The following is a 20858-nucleotide window of genomic DNA, read 5'->3' as shown; positions in this document are numbered from 1 at the left end:
GATGTGGGAGACAATATTAAGGAGGGACAGCCCGAAAGGGAAGCCATCGACGACACATAAAAAGACTTGGATGCCGATAATGAAGAATATAAGGCGCGTGAGGAGCTTCTTCACAATAACGGTATGCTCTTCGACGAGCTCGGAGAGGTAGTAGAGTCCCGAGGCTGTGTCGGATTATCGGTCAATGTTTCGCTCTATACAACGTACAACTGGCCAGTTTGCGCGTCAGGGAGAGATAACATACCTATGGCAAGCGTCAGAAAGCAAAAGCCCAAGGCTATGCCTATGTACCCAACAAGCGGTAAGATCCACATTGTAGAAGAGAGTTAGACTATAAGATTCATATGGTCTTCTGCATAGTTTGAAAAAGGAGGGAGGACACCGATGTAATCGTGTCCAAATCAAGCCTGATAGGAAGGTGTTGCGCGGTGGAGAGCGGCAGAAAATCGTGGCCGGCGAAAAAGTTCGTGCGGCAGCATGATAGTTGCGATAACATATATTTGTGGAGTACGATTTGCGACCTTCCAGAAGCAAGCACCAAGCTGAGAATTCCGAGACATATCTACAAAGTAGTGTAAATCTACCTGCCCTGGCAGAAACTCCTTTGCGAAAATGTCTCGTCCAGAAGATATACTGTACGTCCCTTCCCCCACCCCGCACAACAGTAACTAACAAACCGGCGATATACAGTCCCCCAGATCTCCACTACAATGACACAGAAGCACGCAAATACACGACCTCCTCCCGTATTCAGAACATCCAGGCCTCCATGACCCACCGCGCTCTCGAACTCCTAAATCTCGACAAGTCCTCTATGATCCTAGACATCGGATGTGGCTCGGGTCTCTCAGGCGAGATCCTCTCCTCTATCGAGCCCTCAGAAGGAGGACCTCACATTTGGGTGGGAATGGACATATCCGCCTCCATGCTAGATATCGCACTACAGCGAGATGTGGAAGGAGATTTAATGCTCGCGGATATTGGACAGGGCGTCCCATTCCGAGCGGGAAGTTTCGATGCCGCTATCTCCATTAGTGCTATTCAATGGCTTTGCAATGCAGAGAGTAGTGACGTCTCGCCAATTGGAAGATTATCAAGATTTTTCAATGGTTTATATGCCAGTTTGAAGCGCGGTGGCAGAGCGGTGTGCCAGTTTTACCCGAAGAATGAGCAGCAGAGGACTATGATCAGCAGCGCTGCTATTAAGGCTGGGTTTGGCGCAGGTATCTTGGAAGATGATCCAGGGACTAAGAGCGGCAAGCTTTATTTAGTTTTGACAGTGGGTGGATCGGCAGAGGAGGGCAATGGTGGTGATATTACTGGTGTGGTGCGGGGACTGGAGGGAGTTGATGTGCTGGATGCGAGGAGGAAACATAAGGAGAAAGGAAGAGATATTAAGAAGGGGAGTAAGGCTTGGATCATGAACAAGAAGGAACAGATGGAGCGGAAAGGAAAGGTGGTAAAGCAGTCTTCTAAGTATACGGGAAGGAAGCGGAATATTGCCTTTTAGATGATTGGCAGAGGTGTTTGCATTGCATGGCGTTAGGTTATGATATGAATAACGATATCCGATCATTAGTTATTTGGCCGGCATTGCATTCGTAAAGTCGCCCTTTAGTCCCTAACTAGTAAATTGAATAAGTCTCGATGGGGTAATGGTTTCCAGGCACTGCATCAATACGAGCTCCGTTAGGCTTTAAGACGTGAAATCTTCTTAGCGGTAAATCATGATTAGAAAGACACAAATATGGAGGGTCTAAAGGCATTTGCTATGTATACTACACGGTACAATCATCTATCTACTTCCCCTTTATACAATTATGACTTTTTTATCCATGCAACTCCATTTTATCCAAAACAGCACGTGTAAATTCATGTGTGCTGCTGGTTCCTCCCAAATCACGAGTTCGGTAAGTGCTTTGGGAGTGTTAGCATAGAAAAGAGGATGGGATATTCGGTAAGACTTACCCCTCGGAAATCACGTCATAAACCGACTTGGAGATGCGGTTTGCATGCTCATCCAAACCAAGATGTCTCAGAAGCATAGACCCAGAAAGGAGCATAGCAGTTGGGTTTGCCTCGTCCTTGCCCTTGATATCAAGGCCGACGTGACGGCATCCAGGCTCGAAAACGGCCACATCGCGACCAATATTAGCACCGGGAACAATTCCCGGGCCACCCACGAGAGCAGCTCCAACGTTAGACAGAATTCCACCGTACAAGTTGGGCATGACCATGACGTCGAATTGTTGTGGCCGGGCTACACACTGCATGGATGCATTATCAACAATCATATCGTTGGCCTCCAGGCTAGGGTACTCCTTCGCAGCGGCGTTGAAAGTATTGCGGAAGAGACCATCTGCGAGCTTCATAATATTGGCTTTGTGGATGCAGGTAACCTTCTTGCGGTTATTTGCCAATGCGAAGGCGAAGGCGAACTTTGCAATCCTCTCCGACTTGGCGCGCGTAATGATTTTGAGAGACTCGACAACCCCCGGAACTGACTGATGCTCGAGTCCAGAATATTCGCCCTCGGTGTTCTCACGAATAATGCAGAGATCGACGTTATCGTGACGGGTCTTGTAGCCAGGGATGTTCTTAATGAGGACAATCGAGGCGTAGATGTCGAGCTCCTGTCGCAAAGCCACGTTGAAAGATTGGTGGCCAGAACGTTCAACAGGTGTGTGTAGAATGCCCTTCAATCCAATCTTATTCCTCTTCAGCGAGATGACTGCCTCCCGGAAGAGTTCCTCGGATTGTTTATTTCCAGACTCCAGGCCCGAAACGTCGATCTGTTCCCATTCGATTGGGACGTTATCTGCTTTGAAGACTGTCTTCACGGATTCCGCAACCTCGGCTCCAATACCATCGCCTGGGACCAAGGTGACGGTGTATTTCCCTCCATATTTCGTTGGCTTGAATATATCGCTCTGGATCGTTGCGAAGGCGCGGGTGGGGTTTTGGGCGGTTCGCAGAAGGCCCTTGATAAGCTGATTTTAGCTACAAACTGTGCCATTGACGGCTGAAGTGGTGACAAACATACCTGCGCCGACCGTACAGAGCTGCGCATTAACATCTTGAGAAATTAGGAGATATCTGGTGGGTTGATGAAGTTGTTGTGGCCGGAGAGGCTGGAAGACAAGGAACTGGGCAGCGTTACGAAACTGACGTTAGCCTTTTCCTAGTTAGGACTTGGCTCATAAATTCGGCATCATGTCCGGGCGAAAATCTTCCTTGCACCGGACAACAGGCGAGGGACAATAACAACAACACAAAACCGGCGACAACAAAATAATTGCCGCTTCCATGAGGTTGATCTTCAACTATTTTTTTTTTTATTAAAGTCGTATTATGCAATGACTTTAATTATACCTTTGCTTGCTTGCTTGCTTATACGAAGTACGATGTGGCTGGATTATTGCGGCTTCGAATGCAACATGGCCCGAGTGTGGCGGGAACGGCGCTCCCCAGAAGACCTAGCCGTCTCAAGTGAGAAGTGCAGGATGACGAGGCATTATGTCAATAGATATTAACATCGATTGTGTTGCTCCGTCGTTTGATACTGAGCAGTATGTAGCCGTGCTGTGGTTAGTCTGCAAAACTTCAGTTTCCGATTCAGGTGGATTCTACCTGTCCATCCTCTGGCGCCTTGATGGCTTTGCAGCATGCATTTCACAATCCGTTTTCCCATCTTCCCCGGGACTTGTCAGGGAGCTATTCGGCTGTGGCTTTGTTTTATAACGTGGTCGTATCTAGTCACCCTCAGAAGCTCCACGTGGGTGTGGATGCGGGACATGGGAAGCTCCCATACTTTTTGGCCCTTGTTCTAGCAAGGAGCTCTCCCACCTGTTCTGGGTACTTCAGCACTAAGAGACTTTGTTTCATACTAGACGTATGCCACTCACCAGCTCTTTACCTGCTATGATCAGCAGGACACCGAGGCCCATTATTTGCCTGGAGGAGACCTTCGTGAAGCTGCGGCGGCTTGATTCGCCGCCACCCAGTCGACACGGTTGGCTAGGCGGAGAGAGCTCCGGAGAACATAGGTATTTACCGTTATTCATTCGTTTCCAATGTGTTATGGATTGTTGTCTCTTTTCCGATCTGCAGTTGCCGCAACCGCTTTCGAGTCTCTGGCGCTCGCTTAGCTTTCCGTTTCGGGGTCTGAATAGAAAAGGGGTCTCAATAGAATGCGGTCAATGGTATCAAATGGCCACAACACGAGAAAGTCAAAGGTGGCGTGTTCTTTATTGACCCCAAAATCAATAGTCATGATTCTTTCAATTATCAGGGGAATTTGCCCCTTGGCGGATGCGAAACTGTAATATAGCTTAGCCTAGACTGAAGTCTAGCACCGATGAGCGGAGCTCTCCCCCCTAACAAGTGGCTTTGGGGCACAAAAGATATCTCCGTTCCAATGTGCTTTTGGCTATTTCCCTTCCATAAACGGTATATGGCGTTTCTGCTGGCTCAAAAACAAATTTCGACGGAATTCTTCCCCGCTTAACTAAACTCTCAAGTCTTTGATGAAAACCGATTCTAGGTACACGACTCTTTTCCAACATTCTAGAGTTGCCTATGGCTATTGAGGTTCTTGTTGGAATTCTGCTTCTGTGGAATTATGCTTGATTTCCCGCTCCTATTGAGGCTTTATCTTTGACGCGGTAGTAGGGGCTTGACCCAATATGGGTCTCAATAGTAAGCAATACCATTGACCCCCTATTCAAACTCTGTACTATTGAAAACAACGAAGACTCTCAATCTATATATTTCTTGTTCTTCTCCACTATCGTTCCTATTCTGTTTCCTCGTTACGCTCCAAATCAAACTACCTTCTCAGCGGAGACCATCGTTCAAACAAAAATACAAAAAGCATACACACACCTACAAGAACAACCCACAACCCATTCACCATGAAGTTCACCAACGCCATTGCCATCCTCTTCCTAACCGCGACTACTATCAACGCCCTCCCCAGCGCTGAGCCTTGCACCCACGTCGGCCAGGGCTGCTGGAAAGACAAGAGAGAAGCCGTCGCCGAGCCGGATCCATGTACCCACGTCGGCCAAGGATGCTGGAAGCACAAACTGAAGCGTCTGGCTGAAGCCGAGGCCGAGCCCTGCACTCACGTCGGCCAGGGCTGCTGGAAGGAGAAGCAGAAGCGTGTAGCTGAGGCCGAAGCCGAGGCTGATGCCGCTGCTGAGGCATGCACCCACGTCGGACAAGGCTGCTGGAAGAGAGAGGCTGACCCATGTACCCATGTTGGCCAAGGATGCTGGAAGCACAAGATGAAGCGTGTTGCTGAAGCATATGCTGAGCCCTGTACCCATGTTGGACAAGGCTGCTGGAAGGAGAAGCAGAAGCGTGTTGCTGAGGCTGAGGCCGAGGCTGATGCTGCTGCTGAGGCATGCACCCACGTTGGACAAGGCTGCTGGAAGAGAGAAGCTGACCCATGCACCCACGTCGGCCAAGGCTGCTGGAAGCATAAGATGAAGCGTGTTGCTGAGGCTTATGCTGAACCATGTACCCATGTTGGCCAGGGCTGCTGGAAGGAGAAGATGAAGCGTGTTGCAGAGGCTGAGGCCGAGGCCGAAGCTGCTGCTGAAGCTTGCACCCACGTCGGTCAGGGTTGCTGGAAGCAATAGATCACTTCTCCCAATTTCACCCTTTCGAGCTTGGTTCAACCTGGAGTTAGTTACGCACGGAATCTACGCTCTCGGATCTCTTCTACATTTCGAATTTCGCTTCTACACTCGACAACACCATCAACTATACCACGATCCTCGCTCGTGAGCTAGATCGTCTGTTGCCGAGCACACCAAATATAGGGACGGACTACTTCACTTCTACCCAAACCATTTCTTCGCTTCAAACCCTCTGGCCTGGACCCTTCCTGTTCAAACGGGAGAACCTCTCTTTAACAATCACAATTCGGGACCTCAGAAAGTCTCGAGTCTTTACCATAACATAATATGATGGCAGCCTAGCGCTCTGCCTGTTTTGCCCAGAATACATGGGCTATTTGGGAACTTTCCTTCACAAAAAGGAGGCTGGGATACTTTCCCTTTTTCGCTTGAATGGAGGGAGCTGGGAATACTTGACCCGGCTTTACTTTCTACTGTAATTAAGCTTTAGCAAAATAACATTCTTGCGCACACTTACTGCGTTCCACTTCTCTGGTGACCTTTGGTGAGAACTATGCAGTTTCTTTAATCGGAAATAATCTAACACCGCTTCTGCGTTGTAATTCTCCACCTTTGCCGTAAATAATCCGCAGATATAGTTCTAAAGCTATAACTTACTTGTTTAATTTATAATGTTTCGAAGACCTATTGTACCACTCTATAATACCTATTCTGAGAAGCAGTCTCCTAGTAAGTAGCCAAGCCACTACACTTGTTCCTTGGACATTTTCACTTAGTCCCCTCATCTTCCCCTGGCTTTATCCCACCCTCCCTTTACCCGCGGACTCCAAATTCCCTAAGACACACTCGGAGTTAAAGCATTGTTTAAGCGTCATGGTTTTCATGGCACGTCTTTTTTCAAAAACGCATTTTCTTAATTTCTTGAACGAGGCGAGAATATGTTCGCCGGCTACGACTGGTAATACAGCCTTCCGGGTATCACACTCGTCAATCCTAAGAAACAATATATTGCAATGCGGTCTACATGTGCTACAGTTTATACAGATGCCTCGATAATCGAGGCTAGTGTTTCTATACATGAATAAAGGGCTAGAATTTGACTGGCTTATATATTACTTTGCTAAGAGAATCGTCATGAGCAGCCTTAGGGCAGCTCTTGGCGCAATAAAATTCTCAAGAAGACGTGGTTCATATCGCAATTTGGTTCTGATGAGTCTAAGCCGGTTGCACAACGGATATTGCACTATTATACAAGGTGGTATCACACCTATGTCGATTACTCCTCCATTTGATCCCCTTCAGCAGGCTTATCATCCTCCTTGGTCTCCTCGTCATCATCACCCTCCAAGTGCTTCTTGGCTAACCTCTCAGCCTCCTCCAGTAGCTCCTTGGGTACCTCTTGATGCTTCCCCTTCGTTGGGCCATCCAACCTGCTAATCCACGTCATCTCCAACTCGAACTCCTTATCCTTGTTATCTGCGTGTGCGACATAGATGATCCTCGCAGCCTCCTTGACACCATCCTCGAGACTTAAGTTCCCAGCGGCAAGATCCAGTTTCTCCAGTTCAGCCTTGGCAGTTTGTCGGCCCTTGCCGGTCGCGGCACCATAGTAGCCCCAGTACATTCCGCTCGGCTCGATCATGTACAAGCCTGGTCCACCATATGTCTTGCCTTCAACCTTTCCACCTGCACCAATCGAAGGTCCCTCACCAACTTGACCGTCGACAGGTAACTCAAGCTCGGAGTCCCAGCCTCCTACAATGGCGGTGATGCCAAAGGGTCGTACGGAGGAGTAAAGAGTATATGCTTGGAGGTAACCGCCCATTCGGCTAGCGAGATCTTTGACTGTGATAGGGGTTTTGTAGACGGATCGCCAGCTTGCTGCTTCATCGCGGGCTCGGGATACGAAATGTCTGCCGTCAGGTACGAGGCCAGACGATACCTGTCATCAGATTAGCATACAGGTCCTACCACACCGCATGCAAATAAAATAAGTTGGGGTCAACATACCGCACCCATATGTCTATCGATCGTCGCAATACGCTTGTTCGCTCCAGGCTTTAGCAGTTTGCTGGAGATAACCTTCTCAACAGCAAGTACCACCCCGTCTTTACACCTGATTCCAATGGACGTCCCGCCGTTTTCCACTGCCTTGACCGCATATTCGACTTGGAAATTCCGGCCATCGGGCGAGAAGACTGAGTTCGTCAGATCATAACCCGTGCCTATCGACGTCTATTGTTGTGGATGTCAGCTATGAGGTTCTGGCTCTGGGATGGTTCTGTATGCGAGACGCTCTAAAATATTTGTGAACCTTACCATGATGTTATGCTCTAGATTGAAGGGGAGGTGTAGGTCTTTGAGTGATGAGCAGGATTGTGGGGAGGGACAAGGAAAGTGGAATTGGAGTTGGAGGTTCGCAGCTGTGTTGTTCGTACTTCTTACACGCCAGAGCGAGCTCAAGCTCCAGGCACCATGAAGCGCGCGTGTTGGTCTTAGCGTGGAGCTGTGTTGCAGCCTGAGGACCTGTTGTAATATGAGGCATGAAGATATGCAACATCACGTGTCGAGTTAAAAATCCAGGTCACATGATGTTATTTTTCTCCATAAAGATAACCAACCAACAACCTTCTCCGTACATCCCTTCGTCCTTCAATGACTCTCATTGTCTCGAATATCCAACCCCTAGGGAGGTCTCTGCGGTTTCCCTTATCGCTGTGCTCCAACGGCCCCTCGTAGTACCTTGAGTACGAAATAGAAAAGGGGAAATAGAAGTAGGTACATAATGATGCGATTATCAGGACATGGTCGTTTGAGTTGAATAAAACTCGTTTGCTACGGCCAGAGGACTCCAGCTAGGCCAAGGCGAGCAGATATTATATTGCGCAAAATCTTATAAGGGTGGATTCATCTCAGCTAGCTCTTGATAGCTTGATCGCTAAGTTAACTTTTGGCAGACACTACAAACATTCTGCTTTGAGTACAGTCACCACAGAAAACCACATAGCAGTAGACCCACATTAAAGTTGCCTTATATCTGCCGAAACTTTCTCCGTTCGAACATTCCAATAAAGTGCATATACACGGCGGGGGGCCATCTATTTCTCCGGTAAAGAGAGGCCCCCGCCTAAATATATACAATTAACCACGGCATCTAATTACTTTCATCTCCCGATGGAGAGAACTTAACTATTTAAGTATCGCCAGTTTACTACATTCTTGGAACTTGAAAGATAGGCTTAAAAGTTAATGAGGTTATAGCACCCTATCTAGGTCAATCCCTTCACCAGTCACCTCAGCTCACCTAGGCTATACATAAACTCCACCACCATGCTTCGATTAACTCATAGCATGGGCGCAGTCTTCGGGACCCTTACCGTCATGATGGCGGCCCTCACGCCTGTGTCGGCTGACTGCACTCGCGAGGGGCTCCTGGCAGCGGCCAACAGCTACATAGCAGCACAAACCTCCGGGAAACTCGATGGTCTAAATCTCGTCGCCGGTAACTTCACATACCAAGAGAACAATAAGGTGGCAGATATCAAACGTGGTGTGCTGAGCCAGGCATTAAAAATCGACCTCAACCGCTCCACGGCGGATACCACAGCCTGTGCCAGTTATACGATGATAATTTCATCTGGTGGCTCGAAGCCCTACGTACTCGCAACGCAAATCCGGCATAATGGCAATGATACAAGCTCTATTGCCATGATTGACACGATCGCTGCAACCACCGGCTCCTTGTTTTTTAACGCGGCACAGACCCTTAAATATATACAGGCGGAGGACTGGACTACGATCGCGGCGCAGCCAGAGAGCCGGGAAGTGCTCAAGAAGGCTGGGGACGCCTATCTCGACATGTGGACTGATAAGAATGCCGCTGACTCGATCCCATGGGGATCGCCGTGTGAGCGTGTTGAAGGCTCTATGTTGACCAAACCATGCAATGGGGCGCTCCCGAGAGGTGGTAGTGCCAAGCCGAACTCGATGCGGCGTTATGTTATTGACGAGACGATTGGTTCGGTGGATGTGCTCTGTGCCTTTGATTCCTTGGGGGATATGCCTGACAGCCATGAAATCCGGATGGTTGGGGGCAAGGTAAAATATGTGCATACGATAACGGTTTAGTAGGATAGTATAGTTGTGTAAAATGTTTTCCGCTCACTCCAAAGACTTAATGATCGTGGGTTGAACATCTAGACTGTGAGTCTGTATAAATCCATTTGTGTCCGTGATATGTTGGAGGTCGAACCTTCAAAAGCTACAGGCTAGCCCTCGTATCCATGATGTAATACTTCGAACGCAATAAATCGGATCGGATAGAGGCGCTTCTTAAACAGCGAAATGAATCTGATCAAGTATTATTTATATATCACCAGGAGCGAACTTATGCCTTTATACTAAGAGCACGAAAGGGAGGTTTGATAGTGGGGCAGGCCATGCCCAAAAGGGGGGCGGGGGCTTACTTCAATAAACCTGGGACAATCATTTTCTATTAATAGTAATTATATAAATATTTACTTTCCAAGTCCTTAACTTAAATGGTTTCTGTTTTGAATTCGAAATGCTCAACAAAATACACATTGCGATTCCAACCGATTTAATTAGCGGCTTGGAGCAGCAAGTCGTGTCGCCGAATCATTGGCGAAGGCCACGGCCAACATCCCATGCCACTCGTGTTTCAAAGCCAGTGATTTCATTTCTTCACCGCACATGAGACTCGAGTAGTGGGGAGGGCCACTCGGATTGCAGCGTTCCTCGCTGTGGTCGTATGGAGGGGTAGGGAAGCAGCCTGCTGGTCGGTCACTGTCAGTGGTCAGTCCGCACTCCGACCTGACCTTATTTAAACCTCTTTCGCCCTCCACCTTTGTCCTGTCTTGTCTTGTCCTGTCTTGTCTCCTTTCACAGCTTCCACACGCCCATATTGGCCCTTTGCAAGTATCGCCCGCTATACCGCGTGCACTTCTTAGCATCTCTTTGACTTGGAATATCCCATCTTGCCAGCTCCCAGGATCACCAGGCTTCCACGGCCACCGCCTTTCTCCAGGACCCAGGACCTCCAGGAACCTCCCGGTTTCTTTCTCGCAATACTTCCTGTACATCAAGTACATATCTACTCATAGCATAGTGAATATAAAGCAAAACAAGCAAACTACTTGCACCTGTTCCCAACCCCAAACTCTGCTCTGCCTCGCTCTTTCGAGCTCCCTCTTGCACGTCGCTCAATCACAGCCTGACTACAGTCTCCCCCTGCTCTCAGACTTCTTGTTCTCAGACAACAGACAACGAAATTTACTTAAAATAATAGACAGGCTGGCGCTTTGCAAGGCTACACTTGATCATCTCCAAGTACTTCGCAGCAAGGTATGCTGCATATCTGAGACCTGTGCAGCAAGCTAATACCTCCAGACCAACCCTCTGCCAACTGCTCTGGACTCGCCCACCATGGCGACGCATGAGGAACTCGCAGCTCTCTTTGCACGCAATTTGACCCTTCATAACAATCTCTATGTCGCCCCTGAAGAGAAACCCACCCCGGCTCCAGAACCGATTACATACTCCATTTCCCAGCATTACCACCACTCTACCCACCTCCCAACCCAACAACCATCCAGACCTGCATCCGAGCCTCCCCAGACCGACCAACTTACGGCGGAGATTATCCTTGCGCGGCACGGCGTAGATGTTTCCTCGCTCTTCCCGTCGCAGCTCGATCTCTTCAGGACTGCTGACCCCACACAACAAATGCGCCTTGTCGAGCTCTGGCGGATATGCCCACCCGACTATGGCGGACACGCATTATCACAAGATCTAGGAAACTGGCCCATGACCTCGTTCGAACATGAGGAAAGCATGGCTAAGCTTCGATACGAGCGCCAAATGATGGAGGAGCGAATGGCACGAGTTGGTGGAGACATGGGTAGTGATACCATGAGCGACTCCAGCACCACAGCACCATTGACGCCGATTCAAGGCGGGGATGGGCGATGGGCCGGAAGCCTGCAGCCTGCAGAGCCATACATGACCTCTGGGTACGAACAGCTTGCTCAGCGCGAGTACGAGCGGTCTCAGGGACCATCCAAAGATATCTATTCGCACTTCGGGACAGCGGTCGGCGGGCCCTCATACAGCCACTCTACCGATCCTGTCTACAAGAATGTAGGCGACAATGTGGGCGGCGACTGGGGGCAACTTCTCCAGCACCGGCAGATGGCAATGGAGAACCAATACGGTGCGTTCGAGCAGACTTTCCAGCACAACACGGGGGGAATTGCGGTTGCAATGAATGGACATCGCGAAGACGAGGAGATGTTGTAGATATCACTCATGAAGCATAGTTAGATAGCCAGGTAGATTGCATGGCGTAAAGGTGGTTGCATTTTGCTACATCGAGGCAGATGCCTGGGAAGTTGACTGTTCATTTGTTTGGATGCGATGGGGCTATGGGCTGTCTTCACAGCATGGACTTTTTCGTTGATCGGTGGATTTGATTGAGGAACTGCAAGGGCAAGGAGTTTTTAGGCATCCACTCTCTCTTCTTCGTCTCTTCTTCGTCTCTTCATCATGTCTCCTCAATATGTCTGCAACATTTCTGGTGTTGTTGGGGGATATGAAATCCTGTTCGTTTTCGCGTGAGGTACGTTTTCCACAAGCCGATCTACCTCCCTACCTTCCCCCTCGTCCCTAGCACCATCAACTGGACTTCAATCTCCCAGCTTGCGAGACCCAAGGTACGTCCTGAAACACCTCACGATTTTCCCCACCTCCATCCTTGCGAAAGACGAGGTACGTAACAATACAACCTCCACATCTTCCCCTTGATCCCTTCCCACAGCAATTCCGAAAGCATCGAGTGTCTCACTACTCACCTGAAAGCAAGCTCCTGGACCCGCGCACTGGCTTGATTTGACTCTGGACCCAGGAACCTATTACACACCCTCTTTTTAATTTCCTTTACTTCTAATAATCACAATAAATGAATGAAACTTAACCAATCTTTTACAACTCAATTAACGTGGTTTTGCTCTGACTGTCACCTGAAGTCGTTGGTCTCATCATCCCAACGATACCGCCATCTTCACATGAATTGATTCGCAGCCCTGCCGATCTTCCTCAGTCGCAACTCAATAAATGCGTTTATACCAATGCCTCCCAAAGACTTGCTGACACCCTGTTGATCCATACCGAGCTATCTACCTCATCTAAATGCTAGAATACTGTGATACAATCGCTTGGCCAAATGGCCTGAATGCAGCCCTAGTTGATCACCACAAATCAGAGCAACATTTTCGGGAAGTCGTGTCTATCTGGTTTATTGACTAATCTCCTACACAGCAGGAAGGGTAGAAGTTTGATGTTTCTACTCTCTAGCTGCCAAATTGCTCAGCTAGCTAAACCCAACTCCATAGAATTTCCCCCAGGTGCCAATCCTAACTTCTGTTTTGTTCTTCTAAATTCACACATACGCCTAGTGGTGTTGACTATCCCCTACACAAATCTCCGCCCATTTGAAATTAATTCAGGACTTCTCATGCTCATGTATCTGCAGTTTCTCTTAGTCTTGCATCTTAATCTACCCCTAGGTTATTGCCGGATGCTCGGTCTTCTTGTTTGATTTCAGCAGATACGTCTAGCAGGTTCTGAATCCCCTGTTCCGATTCCAACCGTTCCTTGTTTCGTTTCCCAAAGCTTTGGTACAGTTTCAGCTGTTCTTTCTGGAATTGGAACTGTAGCTCTCGTTCGCGCGTAAAGCTTCCTGCATGCATGTTCTTCCGGTACTCCCGGTTCTTTTCTTCTAGTTCCCTATGGTACTGCTGGGGTCTATCGTTCGAGTCCCGCTGATGGCTGAAAAGTTCTTGAATCTGCTTCTCGTGTTTGGCAACTCGTTCATCCAGCGGTGTAACATTCATTTCTTGTGCAAGGTCCTGGCCGGCTGGTATATCGTCTTCATAGCCACGAGAGCCACCAGAACGGACATTTACCAAACTCGGTTGGTGCTTCGAACGCGAGTTAGTTTTACGCAGGGCCCTTCCTAATCTTCGATAAGAGACTTACCCAGTCCCCATCCTGCCTTCTCTCGATCGCGCTCAGGCGCTCCTCAATTCGCTGCATACCGTCCAGAAGTTTGTTTGTTAGCTCCAACAAGCCCGTAGATGTTTCCCGGATAGCCCGAATTATAGGCAGATGTGGTGTTTCCTTTGCTTCTTCCGCATCCCTCTTCTCCCTCGCCTGCCATTGATTCAATGCAATATTAAACTCGTATTGTCTGTTTCCGAGAAAAATAGTTCCGACTCGTCCAGCTAAGTAGTCAGTGGCAGCTGTCCTGAGCTTCTGTAGAAGAGGAGCAAGCTCAACAGGGACCTATGGATATTAGCTGCGCTCTCCCCAAAAGGAAAACAAGACAATTACTGGATCACACGGTACGTCTCTGCCTGCACACTCAAAGCATTTCCTCAGGATGCTCCCCGGCTTCCTTATGCATAGCAGGTCCGGAAACTTCTCAAAATCCCCTGCGCAACGTAGACAAACGTGCATGCCGTTATCGTGGTCTGCCATTGCATCCTCGTCAATAGGTTGGCGACTCTTAATGTAATGACCAAGCAGTCGGGGTTTCCCTTTCCCGTTTCTCCTGTCATACAATGCCACATCTGCGGCAGACAATATGGCTCTGGAACTGGAACTGATTTGGGAAGAATTAGTTGATAAGACTACCTTGGATCGACGACGGAACAGAACATACGGGAGTGCTGATGATTGCTGGCCGTCCGTTTCTGCCAAGACTCCTTCGTACTCTGGTTGTTGATTTGCTCCTGGCGCCTGATCTCTACGCTTTGGGTCATGGTTTTCGCTCTCTAGTGACTGGCGTTCTTCGTCCATCCTCTTCCGCTTCCTCGTGTGATCCTTCATTGTAGACTTTGGCGGCATCTCTGCTGGTATAGCTGATACAAGCCCTATAGTCTTTTTCCTAGGAGCTTGGATCAGAAATTATTTTCAGTTGTAGGATGCTTGAAAGTGAGGATCACGACAAATTACCGAGAGCTTACTAGCCGATGAGGTAACTGGCAATTAGGCTCAGAGGAGTTGATAGGAACAAATTACCTTGCTTGCAACGATATCCTGTTACGAGTTTTGATGTAAATCGTTGGATATAGCTTGTTTTGGGAGGATTCCAAGGGTTGGAAGGATGGGCAGGACGGCTTCAAGTTGAGATCATTGAGAGCGCTAATATGCTAGCCCGGGGGTGAATATTGTTTTTTTTAGAGTAAGGATAAAGTGAGGGCGGTCACACGCAAAGGAAAATTCTAAATTTGTAAGTCTACCGACCAAGCTGTCCTAAAATTCACTGGACATTCATATCTTACCCCACCCAAGTTCGGCTTCACAGTGCAACAATGTTGATAATTTGGAGTGTATGAGCAATGGTATTACACCTCGAATTGTAATTTTATTTACAGTGGAGGCATATTCCCCTTCTGGCAGCCTATAGACAATGGCTCCATTCTCAAGCCTGATGTCGGGACTGTTGGAGACGTCGGGAAATGTTGTAGAGGAGGTGTTCAAAACATGCTTCGCGGATCATAGGTCTATTTCGTAGTGGCGGCGGTTCGGCGAAGCTGATGTAAAGTCCCAGCTGTAGCTAGTTAGTCGATTATCTTGAAAGCTTTCGTCGTTCCACTTACTGCGATGCTTAATTAGACACTTGCTCTTCTGGATCGTTTGCCACGCCCGGCAATCAGCTTGGATGTGCCATACTCCCTTGACGATTTAAGATTCATGCTAATTAACTCATCGGTCTGCTCCAACAGTCTCTCTATGGCAGCTACTTGTTGTTGGCAGGATTCACTAATTGCGTCGATTTGCTTCCGTTCCTCTTCTCTGCTTGCTGCTAATTCCTGCACTAAGTTGCGGAGCTCAGCTTCCTGTCTGTGGAACCGGGCAATCTGTTCATCAATTGAGGGCCCGTTCACGGGATCGTTTTGCTTGCTGATGAGGTTGGATAAATGCTCCATGAGCGTTTCAGCCGAATCTTGAGGCATGGTGCCGATTTGATATGGCCTGTACAGTTCATGTTAGAATTTGACCGTTGACTGTGGGTTGGTTAGAAGGTGAGAGCCGGGGGAAGTGAGAAAAATAAGATATTCATGAGTAAGGGAACTTGCCTGTGGGCACAGAGGGGTTTCCTTTGAGGAGACTTTGATGCTATGTACAAGGGGGGGTTGTTTCTAGACAGCTTTGTTGCCAGGAAGTTGGTTGTGGGAAGAGCTTGATTGCTGGAAGACCAGACAAAGAAGAGGTGAAAGAGACCGAACTTAAGAAAACCCGGTTTGTTTAGCGATATCTTAATTGGGACTTATAATGCCAACTTATACCGCTCAACATGACAACACTTAGATTTCATCCCTTTAAATAATTTGTCATCTCGTGCTAGAGGCAAAGAGTTGCTGCATCCTAGGCTATCTCTTCCCCTCTGAAACAGCCCGTTCTACCCCTTCCTTGATCAAGGAGTCTTGGGAAGATGGTTTTGCTCCTAAGGCTCTTTAACATTTGATTTGACAAGGAGGCTATGTCTAAGGTAAACACCCTTCGGTCATCAATCCAACTCATTGACGTTTTACTAACAGAGCTTTTGCCCTGCAACCCTCTACCTAGGTAATTTAAACTTGTGTTTCGGTCTTCCTTCTGAGATAATACATTTATGTGCAAAATCATTCTTCGGCACTTGGACACTGCGGTATTTTATACTCGTAATTCATGTTGATTTCATGTGGTGTTCTGTAAATGCTTGCGCTTAGCTTAAAATCGGTATGCTGGGAAGATCTAGGAAGTCTGATCAAAAGGAAATACGCCGGATTTATTGCCAACTGGAGAATAAAGGGTCATACTTCATTAATTGGGTGGGATGACGGAGAGATGGCGAGGAGACGGTGGAGCACTGAGATTCCCTCGGTACTTTTCTGGTCGCTCTGAAAGACACCCACGCCGATCCAGCTTCGAATAGTCTAATCAGCTTCCCTTGCTCCCGCTTCTTTCACCAGCAAGATTATCAGCAAGTTAATGGGGACTTCAACCACCATCAGCATGGGAGCTGAGGATAAGGGTCGGTGACCAGGAATTTCCTACCTGGATAATGACTTCATCACTTCGAGTGGGGATGGAAGATGAAGACTAACAACTGAGTGGTCAAAATATTCGGAAACTGGGAAATTGATAAATGGCAAACTCAATAAAGTCACCGATGACAGACGAAGGACCCTTTGTGCTTGTAGTTGAGGTATTATTATCGTTGCCCCGGCAACAGAGCTAGAAAAAGTAAAGCACCCAGGTACGAAAGGTGCAAAGGGTGGTTGCTATCCTGACTTCTGCAATCAATCCCCTTGGGTGGAGTTGGCCGGCAGTAGATAGCCAAGATACTGTCATCCTCCCATTTATATATCTATCTATTGCCATATATATATAGGTAGCTATGTCGTTCCCCATCTTGTGGCCAAATTTCGTTCCGGTAGTCTATTGAGCGAGGGGTACAAAAATGGTGACGCAATCTACTCGCTACCCCGCCACGTCGAGACCTGGAACCTAAAACACCGAAGAGTTTCTTAAATTCATGTTTTGAATTCTAGCAGGAAAGGCTGAAAGAGGTACTGAAAAGGGAAACCCTCTAATCTATGTCTTTGTTAGAAAGAGTTACCTCTTGTGAATCCATATCTCCAGACCGAGGGGGATCGCCCTCGGAGTTCATTCGAGATCGAACATTAAGTTTCAACCCTCTTCCAAGATCCTGGGTCTCCCCTTCAGTTGAGAAAAATGCTCCAGAGACGGTGGGCGCCTTCGAGGTATCCAGATCAAAGAGAATTTGTGAGTGGCTCTTTTTGCGTAAAATTATCCTCATGCCAGTGCTAATTTCCTCTGTATAGTACAGGTTGTCACTGCGGCCATCTACTGCCTGTTCTCGGCCGGTATAGTCTTCGGATATGCAGCCCTCAAGCCAATTCTCATTCGCGAGGGAGTATATCGGAATTACTGCACGGAAGAAGAATTGGAGAAGGGAATGCGGACATGTTTCGATCAAGAGATCCGTCTGAATTTGATGTTCACTGTGGCAGCTGTGGGGACCAATGTAGCAGCTCTCCCCATAGGCGCTATACTTGACATCCTAGGGCCTCGAGTCTGTGGTATAATTGGGAGCTTTCTGCTTGCCTCTGGAGCACTCTTATTTGCTTTTGCATGGCAATTGCCTTTCGATGGCTTTATCCCGGGATATCTCCTCCTTGCGCTTGGAGGTCCATTCGTCTTCATCTCCTCCTTCCAGCTCTCAAATACGTTTCCCAAGCACTCCGGGCTTATCCTTGCCTTGCTCACAGGTGCTTTTGACTCTTCAAGCGCCGTATTTCTTGTTTACCGCATGATCTACCAATGGAGCAATACTACTTTCTGGCCCAAGAAATTCTTCCTTGCGTACCTCGCTATTCCCGGTTTTATTCTGCTTGTTCAGATCTTCGTTATGCCAAAAGCATCCTATAAGACGGTCGGCGAGCTTGTCAAACAAGCCAAAGATGCTGAAGAAGCGATCTATGACGATCAACTAGATGAGCACACTGCTCTCCTCCGCGATGAACGACGAGAGAACCCGCAAAAACAAGTTATTACCGAGATAACCGACCTCCTAGGATCGACAAAGGGTGGTAGCCAACGAAAGAAGGAGAAGGACAAGAATTCTATATCCGGAGTCTGGGGAGTTATGCATGGCAAAACCATATCCCAACAAATTCTCTCCCCTTGGTTCATCCTCATAGCCCTCTTCACCATAATCCAAATGACCCGCATAAACTTCTTCGTCGCCACCATCCGCCCACAATACGAGTACCTCCTCTCATCTTACGAGAAAGCAGTGGAAATAAACACATTCTTCGACGTAGCCCTACCCATTGGCGGGCTCCTCTCCATCCCTTTCATCGGCTTAATCCTAGATCACACAAGTACTTTCTCCGTACTCTTAGTGCTAGTAACAACCGCTACTATAATTGGGGTTCTAGGCTGTCTGCCATATACTTGGGCAGCCTATACAAACGTGTGTCTCTTCGTCCTCTACCGGCCCTTCTATTACACAACCGTATCGGACTACTCCGCCAAAGTCTTCGGCTTCCGAAACTTCGGCACAGTGTACGGACTCATTATTTGCCTCGCGGGCTTGTTCAATTTCAGTCAGAGCGGCTTGGACGCATTGCTGCATAAAGTCTTCAAAGGCAGTCCGGTTCCTGTGAATATCATGCTTTTAGGGAGTGCGTTTGTAGTTGGGACGGCGTTGTGTGCTTTTGTGGGGTTGCAGGCGCGCCATATTGAGAGGATCGAGTTAGAAGATGAGGCAGAGGAGGCGCCCGAGGTTCCTATACCTGTGATGCAAAATGGCCGATAATGGTAAGATGTAAGACATTTGGGGTGTTGAGCGATTTGAGCGTGTTTATGAAATATAGGAGTTTCTGCTTTGAGGTGAGAGGTAGGGCCTTGTTATACCCTTTTTTCTCTCTCTCGGTTACATAGAGCGGGTGCTCTGCATAGGTGCTTTTAATTTTTTACGGGAATAGTCGATTTATAATGCCTCGATGAGAGATTCCACCGAGTAAATCAAAGAATATTTGTGTAGCTGCGTGGATTTATACTATCTTTGCTTTTGACTCGCCATCAAGTCGGCTGCACGCGCTGTTGAGGTTCGGAATTAGGTATGTGATATATTCGACTCATACTGTGTGCGTGCACTATGCTGGAAGATATTGGACGTCGTAACGAAGCTATCCTCCTATTTCCTTCCAAGCACGCCCCCTTAAGTCAGAGCATGAGAGTGATGCCTCTCAAGATACTTCAGAAGTTGTCCATAAGACTTTATCTCCAGTCATCGCCTTATCTCAATGCTTTTTATTGATGCTATTCCTTATCAGCTCTATAATCTCCAAATCCCATCCCTCAACGCACCCGATTTTGTTCAAGCCACTCATCCAGCCTCCCTTGCAACGGAAACGGTACTTCCGGCATGTCTCTCGCAGAAACTTCGTAAAATTTCTCTGTAGTTTTATTCTTGAGGGGATCTGAGTGCACTAGAAGCTCCACAGTGGGAGCATCGGCAAACGTAACAGCCGTGGGCTTCTCCAGGCATATTTTAATATCTGGGAAAAGATACGTGCCATCAGAATTTATAACTGCTGCACCGGTAGGGAGGATGAAGCATTCGTTAATACGATCGCCAAGATGTGTAGCTAGCGCTTCCAGGGTTTGGAAGGACGATTCCTCCATTGTCTGAAACGGTTAGCTCAGTAAGTTTTAAGGCATTATTGAAGAATAAATACCTTGATAACTACTTGTTCCAGCTTGTTGTACTCATCTGGCAAGTTATGCCATGGGTCTATCTCAACATTGGCGATAACAATTTGTTTTGCAAGGCGCTCATTGGAATTGACTCCAATGAGTGTTGGAATCCTGAGACCGTGAACCCCCAAAACCAGAGATATCGCCCCGGGACGATCCCGTTGTTGATCATAATACAAAGACTGCGTGAAACTGATTCCAGCACCAAGTAAAGATGCTTTGGGCAACAAAACTGTAATTTCCAATGCCGTCATAACATCGGACTTGAGAATCGGATCTTGACTCTCCTTATTCAGAGCGAATTGGGATAATTTTGGATCAACGGAGTGCGTTAGGAAGAACAGAATGGCATTCGTGAGAGATGCGAGAGAGGAAGCTTCCTCGACCGGTACTTCATTGGGTCTAGAAGCGTTTGATTTGGTGAATTCTTGACAGGCTTTTAGAATCGCTTTGCTTAAGGTCCCGTAATGGACGGTGCTTGTTGTGACGGCATCTTTAGTTGAGGCTGACTCGAAAGGCGCCCGGAGGAAAACATTGGTAGAAATTAAAACAGGTTGTTGTTTCCTTAGTCGTCCCCAGGCATCTTTACCCACTTCGAGGGAAGTTTGGAGGTTCTTTACGCGGATCACTGCTGGCGCTTGGCCAATTGCTTGGTGTACTTCCCATCTATGGACGAGTTGCGATTCAGTTTCATTGCTATTGTTATTAGCTCGCGGTAGACGGAGACGAAGATTGTAATTCATCTTGATAGGAGCGAGTGAATAGGTGTTTTGGTACCACAATGACGTGTGGGGGCAATAGTACAAAATAATTCTTCGCTTGGCATTTCAGATCACATGATGGGGCCCCTTAATGAAC

At 47.9% G+C, this 20858-nt stretch overlaps 10 protein-coding genes across 10 annotated transcripts; 5 read left to right on the top strand and 5 right to left on the bottom strand.

The window, feature by feature from the left end:
- Window positions 1–612: 612 nt before the first annotated feature.
- On the top strand, window positions 613–1510 carry BP5553_06249 (Uncharacterized protein; the record flags this gene model as incomplete). Its single annotated transcript, XM_032014872.1, has 2 exons — window positions 613–635; window positions 691–1510. The coding sequence occupies 2 exons, from the start codon at window positions 613–615 to the stop codon at window positions 1508–1510; spliced, it is 843 nt and encodes a 280-aa protein (XP_031869553.1).
- A 319-nt stretch (window positions 1511–1829) lies between these two features.
- Window positions 1830–3076, bottom strand: BP5553_06248 (Isocitrate dehydrogenase [NAD] subunit, mitochondrial; the record flags this gene model as incomplete). The annotated part of the gene is made up of 3 exons (XM_032014871.1): window positions 1830–1917; window positions 1969–2981; window positions 3044–3076. 3 exons carry the CDS (start codon window positions 3074–3076, stop codon window positions 1830–1832), a joined length of 1134 nt encoding a protein of 377 aa, XP_031869552.1.
- A 1837-nt stretch (window positions 3077–4913) lies between these two features.
- BP5553_06247 (uncharacterized protein) lies at window positions 4914–5645 on the top strand (the record flags this gene model as incomplete). The annotated part of the gene is made up of 1 exon (XM_032014870.1): window positions 4914–5645. The coding sequence occupies one exon, from the start codon at window positions 4914–4916 to the stop codon at window positions 5643–5645; it is 732 nt and encodes a 243-aa protein (XP_031869551.1).
- Window positions 5646–6921: 1276 nt separating this feature from the next.
- Window positions 6922–8190, bottom strand: BP5553_06246 (Proteasome subunit alpha type; the record flags this gene model as incomplete). Its single annotated transcript, XM_032014869.1, has 3 exons — window positions 6922–7587; window positions 7656–7870; window positions 8091–8190. 3 exons carry the CDS (start codon window positions 8188–8190, stop codon window positions 6922–6924), a joined length of 981 nt encoding a protein of 326 aa, XP_031869550.1.
- Window positions 8191–8975: 785 nt separating this feature from the next.
- BP5553_06245 (Uncharacterized protein) lies at window positions 8976–9773 on the top strand (the record flags this gene model as incomplete). The annotated part of the gene is made up of 1 exon (XM_032014868.1): window positions 8976–9773. One exon carries the CDS (start codon window positions 8976–8978, stop codon window positions 9771–9773), a length of 798 nt encoding a protein of 265 aa, XP_031869549.1.
- A 1317-nt stretch (window positions 9774–11090) lies between these two features.
- On the top strand, window positions 11091–11963 carry BP5553_06244 (Uncharacterized protein; the record flags this gene model as incomplete). Its single annotated transcript, XM_032014867.1, has 1 exon — window positions 11091–11963. One exon carries the CDS (start codon window positions 11091–11093, stop codon window positions 11961–11963), a length of 873 nt encoding a protein of 290 aa, XP_031869548.1.
- Window positions 11964–13213: 1250 nt separating this feature from the next.
- On the bottom strand, window positions 13214–14570 carry BP5553_06243 (uncharacterized protein; the record flags this gene model as incomplete). The annotated part of the gene is made up of 4 exons (XM_032014866.1): window positions 13214–13642; window positions 13701–14006; window positions 14175–14325; window positions 14386–14570. 4 exons carry the CDS (start codon window positions 14568–14570, stop codon window positions 13214–13216), a joined length of 1071 nt encoding a protein of 356 aa, XP_031869547.1.
- Window positions 14571–15147: 577 nt separating this feature from the next.
- BP5553_06242 (uncharacterized protein) lies at window positions 15148–15682 on the bottom strand (the record flags this gene model as incomplete). Its single annotated transcript, XM_032014865.1, has 2 exons — window positions 15148–15276; window positions 15344–15682. 2 exons carry the CDS (start codon window positions 15680–15682, stop codon window positions 15148–15150), a joined length of 468 nt encoding a protein of 155 aa, XP_031869546.1.
- A 1626-nt stretch (window positions 15683–17308) lies between these two features.
- Window positions 17309–19056, top strand: BP5553_06241 (uncharacterized protein; the record flags this gene model as incomplete). Its single annotated transcript, XM_032014864.1, has 2 exons — window positions 17309–17498; window positions 17558–19056. The coding sequence occupies 2 exons, from the start codon at window positions 17309–17311 to the stop codon at window positions 19054–19056; spliced, it is 1689 nt and encodes a 562-aa protein (XP_031869545.1).
- Window positions 19057–19601: 545 nt separating this feature from the next.
- Window positions 19602–20743, bottom strand: BP5553_06240 (uncharacterized protein; the record flags this gene model as incomplete). The annotated part of the gene is made up of 2 exons (XM_032014863.1): window positions 19602–19931; window positions 19982–20743. 2 exons carry the CDS (start codon window positions 20741–20743, stop codon window positions 19602–19604), a joined length of 1092 nt encoding a protein of 363 aa, XP_031869544.1.
- Between the last annotated feature and the right edge of the window lie 115 nt (window positions 20744–20858).

Source organism: Venustampulla echinocandica, assembly GCF_003357145.1.
Source record: "Venustampulla echinocandica strain BP 5553 chromosome Unknown scaffold_3, whole genome shotgun sequence".
NCBI lineage: Eukaryota > Fungi > Ascomycota > Leotiomycetes > Helotiales > Pleuroascaceae > Venustampulla > Venustampulla echinocandica.
The sequence above is the reverse complement of the archived record's forward strand: the minus strand, read 5'-3'. Positions and strand labels throughout refer to the sequence as shown.